Raw genomic sequence first — 9,306 nt, forward strand, 5'->3', positions numbered from 1 at the left:
TGTATCAAATACGACCAGTATGTAGCTTCCTTTGGACTTATTTTATGGTTACTTTTAATGAAAAGTTCTTAACAAAAAAATAATATGAATATAAAATTAAGATTAAAATTTTAAATTGTTTTAATGTATAAGAATATAAATTAATTACTTTTAAAATGTTAATTTAGAAAATAGTTTTGAATAGAACTTTTTTATAGGTCCACTAATATATTTATTAGTCAAATAAATATCTATATAGGTAAAAACCTAAGCAACCATTTGATTGTTCCACCGTTCAACTGGTAGCTATGATGCAAACTGACCACCAGGGGGCAGACGCTCAATACACAGACATGGAAACATGGAACAGACTGATGAATCTCAGAGGGAAGGGGAGTGGGGGAGGGAGGGAAGAGATTAACCAAAGATCTTATCTGCATACTAGAGGCCCAGTACACAGATTTGTGCACCGGTGGGGTCCCTCTCACAATCCTGCGCCCTCTCACAATCCAGGACCCCTCGGGGGATGTTGGAGAGCCGGTTTCGTCCGATCCCGCAGGCCAGGCTGAGGGACCCCACTGGTGCACTCGTGCACCAGGCCTCTAGTTCTAAATAATGTCATTTTCATTACTTGGATGTCTCTTTTTAGTCTTAAAAAAAAAAAAAAATGAACTGGTTTGGTCAGAAAATCAGTCATATTGCCATTAAATAGACATCAAAAGTGAAGTTGACCTTTGAGATATCTTTCACACAATTTACCCTATCATTACTTGCTCAGGTGACATTTCCTGAAAAGGCAGAAATATTGCAAGTGACCCCCAAAGAAAGAAGAACAAGGGCTCTTTCAGTCCTTTTTCTCCCCACATTGCTGGGCTAGCACTAACTGTGGATTCCTTAGGAAGCAATAAATCATGGGGACAGGGAAGAGGAGTATAGGGCAGCCCAGTGCAATACTAATTACTTACCACAAGCCAGAAGTCCTGAGTGTCAGCCCTAATTAGCAGTTACGAGCTTGGACAAGTCACTAACTGCGCTCAAAGGCATGCAATTTCCTCAGCTGTATAATGGGAATGTTCTCTGTTGACCTTACATAAAGAGATTTGACTAAAGAGCTGATTGGCTGATTTGCAGCTCTCTCTCTCCTAGGTTTTAAGTAACAGATGGAGACATATTCAGATAATCAGGAGCAATATAATATGGGACCAGAAAGCCATCAGCATTTAGTATTGTTTCTATGAGCTTGTTTATTTGCCTATACTTCCCAGAAAATAAACTGTAACTATCCTAAACTCTGGTTATTAGAACTAAATGAAGTGCCAATTAACTAAAGCAAAATAGTAAACAGAAAAAATCATGACTTTGGTGGTATATAAAATACTCCTTCACAAAACAGTAAAATGCCAAAATCCATCCAAGATTAACAGTGTCTTCAACTTGAATACTTAGCATCTTGCTTCTGCAGCTAGGTTTCCATCTCATTTTAAACCAGACTTTAGAGCAGCAACTGTTTCATGAGAGCTCTTTTATGAAAAAGCCTAATATAATCATTAACAAGTCAAATTTCTCTTCAGGTCCTAAGGTAGTTTAATTGCTTTGTATTGTAGGGCACAATTTGGAGATTTTGAATTAGAACTAACAATATAATAGAAATTAAACCCATGAGTAACAAATTCTGAGATTAATATTAGTCTGTGTTTTGCATCTATTAATTAATTTTAATCAGAAAACTTAATTTTGGACATATTACATTAGAACATATTATTTCTAAACAACTAGGACAGACATAAAACTAAGATATAAGACATTAAATGGTGAAATATTTAAGTTCTAAATTGAAAATTGTATACTGAGAAATCAAAACTGTAGCCATACAGCTATCATATCTCATTTTCATTAGAATAGGTAAAATATTCAGATGGGAAAACCACACTATCATATTTGCCAACAAAACAAAATATGATTTTGAGAAACTGTCTTTGCTAGTCATTGGAACTAACTCAATCTTGGCTGAAATCAGTCTGTGGAAAATCAACTTTAGTAATGGTCTTAAATAGTCTGGGTCCTTTCAGCCTCACATGAGGATAAAAAGATCTTTAATTAAGTAATTCTTCTATAAAGATATAAATATTGAATAAGTGCAGAGGGGAGAATATGAAGAAAAATGAACAGCCTTCATGATAAAACTTGATTTTTAATTATTAAATTCAACTACCTACTTTATAAGACATTAATATTTAAATAACATAAACCAGTATCTTTTTCTTAATTCCAAAATGTAGGGTGTTTTTTTTAATGTTAGCGTAGCTGCAAAAATTATAAAGCCATTGGCAATGAGACATAAGAAAGGTGAGGCTTCTATAAAGAGCTGTAGGCCAATACACAAATTTTTATAAATGCTAAAAGGAATCATAACAGGAGGAAGAAAAAAAAATCTGCCAAATTAATGATTTTAGGAATAATAGAACAGGATAAACATGAAACAAAAACTTGGGATATCCATTTACTGAAAATTAGTTCACGTAGGATTATCTAAAGCAAGGTTTGTGGAAGTCCCTGTCGCAGGATACCTGCAAATCTGCTTTGAGCAAGACTTTAATTTAAAAGGTCTGTGTGGGACCTCCCCTTCAAATGTGATCGGTTCCTGACCGGTTCCATATACTGAAAAGCACTGAGACAGACTTACGTGATGTTTACAACCCAAAGACATTTTTAATTTGTAAACTCCTCATATAGCAAGACGAAGTAGGAAAACTCTAATCACCAAGAATGTTTTTTTTATTTTTAACTTTTGGGCTACTTAGGGAATTCATTTTAGAAACAATAAGCAGCAACAAACAGAAGAGTTAATTTATTTCTTTGACATTAAATATATTTTCTTCCCATTAATAAGATCTAATTTCTCACAAATGTGTGTGTGTGTGTGTGGGGGGGGGGGGGGGGGGGGGGGGGGACTCTGCAAATCTTAAAGGAAAAACCATTGAGAAAAATGCTAAATGATACTTCAAGATTTTATAACTTTCAAATTCTGTCAAACATTATCACTTGAAATTTCACTTGTCAAAAAAAAACCTCCACTAAAGCTGTATTTACATATCCATTATTGCAGGTATCTAATTATTCAAAAATATAAAAAATGCATTTTCATCTTTCATTTAAGGCTCTATATAACTCAGAAATTGATACTAAAATCTGTTAATTTCAAACATTCAATATCTTTCAGTGGAGAGTTTATCACACTCAGAGACAATTTCCAGTAAGAATAACACTAAGGTTCAAATTTTAAGTCAATGGGAATGAAGTCAGATTTAGACTACATTCACTATGAAGAACTAGATAACTAATGTGTCACTATACACATTTAAAAAATGATGACTGAGGATGGGGACAAGTGGGGAGGCAGACAGTGGCGACCTCTGGAAGATGGAATCTCTTCTCTCTGCTGGCCCTAGAAGAGAAAAGAGACACCAATAAGCATCAACACACTGTCCGAATTCCTCCCCACCAGAGACTCACCAGTCCACAGGTGTTTCTCAACCTTACAGCCATCCTCACCTTTATATCTGGTATTTAGTGCCAACAGGAGGATATCAAAGACACCACCCTATCCTGACTTTTAGTGCTGCCTTCAAAAAATAAAAACTATCAAAAGTACTGTTTATTTTTATACAGTTAAAATCTGCATCAAATGGGGCTGAAGGCAGCTGGGTCGAAATAACAGTTCTTATCTACACTAAGAAAAGCTTTCTAAAATTATTGCACTTGATTATCCTATCCTATATTATAAAAAGCTAATATGCAAATCGACCAAACGGCGGAATGACTGGTCTCTATGATGCGCACTGATCACCAGGGGGCAGACACTCAATGCAGGAGCTTCCCCTTGGTGGTCAGTGCGCTCCCACAGGGGGAGTGCCGCTCAGAAACCGGGCTCATGGCTGGTGAGCGCAGAGGCGATGGTGTGGCAGGAGCCTCTCCTTCCTCCACTGCAGCGCTAAGGATGCCCACAGAGGGCTTGCGGGAGCAGACCTAAGCTGTCAGTCAGACGTCCCCCTCAACCCCCCAGGGGGCCCAGACTTCGAGAGGGCACAGGCCAGGCTGAGGGACACCCCCCCCACCCCCAGTGCACAAATCTCAGGTACTGGGCCTCTAGTTTTCAGTTATAAAGAGACTATTAATAAAACTTTAAAAGATCTAAATTATCCATGGGGGGGGGGGGGGGCGGTGGGAGGCATCTGTACAAACCTAGTGGCTAAAACCAAACACTTGGGTTGTAACTGTTGTGACTCCCATTCAATGCACATGGAGAGGATAGGGTGAAGGGGTTGATTACATCAAGCAGGCTAAGAGAAATTAATCAACTTGTACAATTTGAAAAAAGTTAACCTCATCCTGGAAAGAAGCCCTCAAACACTAAAATTTTTAAACATCTAAATCAGTAGATAAAATAACTATAGTAGATACTTCCTTCAATTTTGTAATGCAAATAGAATTCTCCAGAATCTCCTTTTCCTAGGTAATAAAGTGAGTAATTCCAAACAACTGGCAAATTCTTCCAGACACCACAAGAGCTTACACAACCAGAACTCTGAATCGGTTATTTTCTCACATATTCTTGTGGCAGACCTTGTCACTAAAAACTGCCTTCCCAAGTAAACCCTACAGGAAATCATTTTTATTTCAGCTACTCAAGACTTACGTCCAAATGCATGCAATGGGGACTTAAATTAAATAAGCAGCAGCTATATTTCCACATGACTGATCATTACTTTCTCCCAGGTATTGTGCTGAACAATGGAGACACAACAAGACTCATAAGACACCATCTCTGGCCAGGGAGACCGGCAGTGAAAGCGACGCATTACTGGGAGCCTTGTACCGAAAGTCTGGAAACAGAATCTCTTCTGAACTCACTGGCTTGGGGACAAGAGAATGTAATTTAACTCCTTAGATTTGCGTTTGTAACTGACGGAAGGGTCGTGTTGCAGGCCCGCTGGCACACAGTTAAAACCGTGCTGTTCTGTATTTCCAAACTAGTCAGCAACAAGGTCCAAAGAGATGCAGCGAATAAAAGACTCATCACTTCAATGGCGGTTTGGGAAGTGTCATTCAGAAAAAAAAGACTGAGAAATCAAGATTAATGTCTGATTTTGAAAATCACTAAAACCTTTTTCACTCGGATGTCGAGTGTGACTCGACACGGTTAGCATCGGTAGCAGCTCATATGTCAAATTGTATTGAATGTATCAATAATTTGAAATATAAAAAAAATCCAAATAAATTAAGTTTGTATGAAAAGAAACTCCAGTTTTTTATCCTACTGCCGCGCTTTGTAAAATCTGGGGTATTTAAAAAATTAAATCCCGAGTAGAATAAAGGAATCGAGAAAAAAGCAAGCGAGTGCAAAGGGTTAAGAATGTTAGGGCTGGAAAAGACCAAACTCCGTATTACCAACAAAGAAATTCAGAAATTCAAACACTCATAACAACCCACGTGGGGCAGCGCCCGCTCCTTTGTGTACCAACTACAATAACCCAAACAAATAAACAAAAAGACATGTTTGGAAGGAGCAGACCCCGCGTTTTCACGGCAGCTTTCCCGAGGGACTCAAATGTCTGCACCGATAACCCAGCGGCACCAGCAGCGAAGAAGGGACAATCTGGTGCCGAAGCCCAGAGCCAAACACGTCCAAGTCGCCCGACTCCGCGCCAGCTGGACAGGCCTCGGGGTCCCGGAGGCCAAGTTCGGAGCCCAGAAAGGCCTCGCCCCCGCCCCGCGGCGCCGCGCCGCCGCCCGAAGCCCTGAGCCCGGAGCGCGGGAGCTCCGCCCGCTACGAGCGCCCGCACCCGCTGCCCCTCCCGCCGGCCGCGCCTTCCCCCCCGGAGCGCGCAGAACCGGGGACACCTAGCGTCCGGCAGTGCTCGTACCTCGCGCCACTGCTCCGAAAGGCCCGGAACGCGGGCCCGGCCGCTCCCGGCGCCCCCATTCGGCCCAGGCGACCGCGGAGCAGCGAGAGGACGCGGGCGGACAGAGCCATGACCGCGAACCCCCGGCTTCCGGACGGAGTTCACCCCCGCCGCTCCGGTCCCGCAGCTGCTGGACGGGGTCCGCCCCCACCGGGCCCGGCGGGGGAGCAGCTCCCACCACCACCGGGTTCCGGGGAGCAGTGCAGGGGCGGGGCCCGGAGCCAAGCTCGGGCCGGGGGCCGGGGGCCGGGGGCGGGGCTGCGTGATCTCCCCAGCGTCAGGGGGCAGGGTCGGGCCCCAAGGCTTGAGCTGGACGTAGTCTGGGCCGGGGTTGCATCTGGAAGCCTGGTGGGTGGCCGTGTGGTTTGGCGACTTGGCTTCTCTCCTACTCGGCCAGCCGCAGCTCTTCCCGGGGGGAGGACCCAGGGAAGGCGGCTACACTAATCCTTCCCCCCCCGCAGCACGCCCCCTTTCTCCCAAGCTAGGGCTCCCACCCACAGCCTCGGAGAAGCCACGAGGAATTTGATTTAAAGCGGGGAGGGTCTCACTGGTTCTTTTTGTTTCTGTCTCCCTTAGCGCGACGGGTGGACACCTTGGGGGCTGGAGACAGAAACAAGGGTGTGAGTGTGTGGAGAGAAGAGGGGGACCTGACTGAACACGGCCTTGATTTTTAGGGTTTCTGTAGCTCTACCTTATCATTGACACTTTGGGGAGAGAAAAGCAAACTGAACAATGTCTATGGTTTTTCCAGTCTATGATCAAGTTAACACAGCCTAGGAACGCGCTGTTGTGTGTGGTGAGTTTGCACTGAGAAAGCAAAATATCAGCTCCCTTTGGAAAATCAAGACTGGCCATTCATTACACTGGGGTATGTTAAAACACAAACTGAGCCAAATTTTTTAAAAATTTTAAGTGTTTAGTTGAGCAAAAGTTGATTTGAATCAGGCAACATCCAATCTAGCAGATAAAAAGGAGCTGTAAAAAATAAAAGTCTTTTATATAGAAGGGAGGGGGAACAAGGAAATTATCCAGGCAAAAAGCAGGTTGTGCCCAGCCGGTGTACTCAGTGGTTGAGCGTCCACTCATGAACCCAGGCATATGCCTGGGTTATGGGCTCAATCCCCAATAGGGGGCATGCAAGAGGCAAGCCGATTGATGATTCTCTCTCATCATTGATGTTTCTCTCTCTTCCTCTCCCTTCCTGTCTGAAATCAATTTAAATATATATATATATATTTTTAAAAAAGCAGAATGGTTATTGCAGTTCCTTTCGAGGGGATGGTGGGGCAGATTACCTGACTAGTGATGATTGAGTGATTCCTGATTGACTGGTTTAAGAGTCTGATTCTGATAGAGCTGAAATATAAGTAAGTCTTCATTTGGTGACATGAGGCTTAGCATAAGCCATTCCATTTGGGGCATGCTGTCTTGTTTTACTAGTATAACAACAGACACAGATAAAACCAGCTGCAAAGTTAAAGGAAACAATATTTCTTCCAAGGTCAGAATGTAGGTGTGAAGTGTCATCAAAATCCCTTTGACTGCTGCTTTCTTAGTTAGACCCTTCTTCTCTAAAATCATAGACTGTCAGAAAAGTTGCTATTTAAAGTCATATCAATAAGAATGAAACATCCTACTCTTGTCCGGATGACACAAAGAAGCAGTCTTTATTTCCAAGCTAGGTACAGAGCTTCAGATAAGGGATTTCTGGACACTCTATCAGACAGAGTTCAAAACACTGGATATAAGGATGCTCAATGATTTTTTTTTTTTTAATTTGGAGAGGTTTTTAATGTTGCTAATGTGCAGACATGTGAATACCTTTACCAAAGACATCATCTCCCAGCACTATCTTAACCCCTTTTTACCTGAACCATTTCTCAGGAGTCTTCATGAAGCTGGTAAGCCTGAGAGATGACAGGGTCCCTTGAGATTCCATATGAGAGATGAGGTAATGACTCCCTCTGTACAAAGGGAATGAATGCTTCCTTACTGCTTGCCATAAAAGTGATGGATTCCTTAAACTCAGGGTTCCTCTTCCGTGGCCAACCCACTACACATGCGGACTTTATCTGGTCCTCCACATCGCTCTGTGATACATGGGGCTCAAGAAACTGGAACAATGATGCTAATACTCTGGCAACTACTTTTTTTTTTTTTCATCATGTCATTTGACCATGCATGTGAGGGCTTATTTCTGAGCTCTCTTTTCTATTTCATTGTTCTACATGCCTACCTTATGCCAGAACCATACTCTTTTGATTACTGTGGCTTTGGAATAAGTTTTGAAATCAGAAAGTGTGAGACCTCCAACTTTGTACTTTTTCAAGATGGTTTTGGCTATTCAGGGTCCCTTGAAATTCTATATGAATTTTAGAATGGATTTTTCTATTTTTGCAAAAAAAATGATATTTGGACTTTGATAGGGATTTCATTAAATCTGTAGATTGCTTTGGATCACATTAACATCTTAGCAATATTAAGTCTCCCAATCCATCAACACAGGATGTCTTTCCATTTATTTGTGTCTTCTTTAATTTTCTTCAGCAATGTTTTGTAGTTTTCAGTGTATAAATCCTCTTTGGTTAGATTTTCTTCTAAGTATCTTACGCTTTTTGATGCTATTGTAAATGGAATTATTCTCTTCATATTCTTTCTGAATTGGTCATTTTTTTGCAACTACTTTTGCTGTAACAAATTTATTTGTCTCTGTCCAGGAGTCTCATGTCTTCTATAAGTCTTCATGAAACTGTGGAAGGCTAGTTTATTAGATTGTAGGTAGGACAAAATTAACACCCTCATAAAGACACAAATTATAAGGAATGAAAAAGGGGATATCACTACAGATGCTAAAGGCAGTATCTATATACTAGAGGCCTGGTGCACAAAATTCGTGCATGGGGAGGGGGGTTGTCCCTCAGCCCAACCTTCACCCTCTCCAGTCTGGGACTGCTGGCTCCCAATCGCTCACCTGCCTGTCGGCCTGATTGCCACTAACCGCTTCTGCCTGCCAGCCTGATCACCCCTAACCACTCCCCTGCCAGCCTTATTGACGCCTAACTGCTCCACTGCCAGCCCGATTGCCCCTAACTGCCCTCCCCTGCTGGCCTGGTCTCCCCCAACTGCCCTTCCCTGCTGGCTGGTCACCCCTAACTTCCCTCCCTTGCCAGCCTGGTTGCCCCTAACTGCCCTCCCCTGCCAAGCTGATTGCTCCTAACTGCCCTCCCCTGCAGGCCTGGTCACCCCCAACTGCCCTCCTCTGTAGGCCTGAGTGCCCCCCCAACTGTCCTCCCCTGTAGGCCTGGTCACCCCCAACTGCCCTCCTCTGCTGGCCTGATCACCCCTAACTGCTCTCCCCTGCCAG

The 9,306-nt window shown here is 42.8% G+C and overlaps 1 protein-coding gene across 2 annotated transcripts in view; it reads right to left on the reverse strand.

Annotated features, from left to right (window-relative positions):
- Positions 1-6,105, reverse strand: part of MTHFD2L (methylenetetrahydrofolate dehydrogenase (NADP+ dependent) 2 like) — a 103,359-nt gene extending 97,254 nt beyond the window's left edge. Inside the window, exons 1-2 of one of the 2 annotated variants that reach the window (XM_079772710.1) lie at positions 5,904-6,105; positions 3,391-3,424 (exon numbers count right to left, since the gene is read on the reverse strand). Coding sequence is in view for 1 of the 2 variants with exons in the window: in XM_079772709.1 (XP_079628835.1) it covers positions 5,904-6,013 (110 nt within the window). In the remaining variant the exon portion in view is untranslated. The remainder of the gene's footprint in view (positions 1-3,390; positions 3,425-5,903) is intronic. The other variant, XM_079772709.1, reaches the window with a different exon arrangement.
- Positions 6,106-9,306: the final 3,201 nt, after the last annotated feature.

Source organism: Cnephaeus nilssonii, assembly GCF_951640355.1.
Source record: "Cnephaeus nilssonii genome assembly, chromosome: 1".
NCBI lineage: Eukaryota > Metazoa > Chordata > Mammalia > Chiroptera > Vespertilionidae > Cnephaeus > Cnephaeus nilssonii.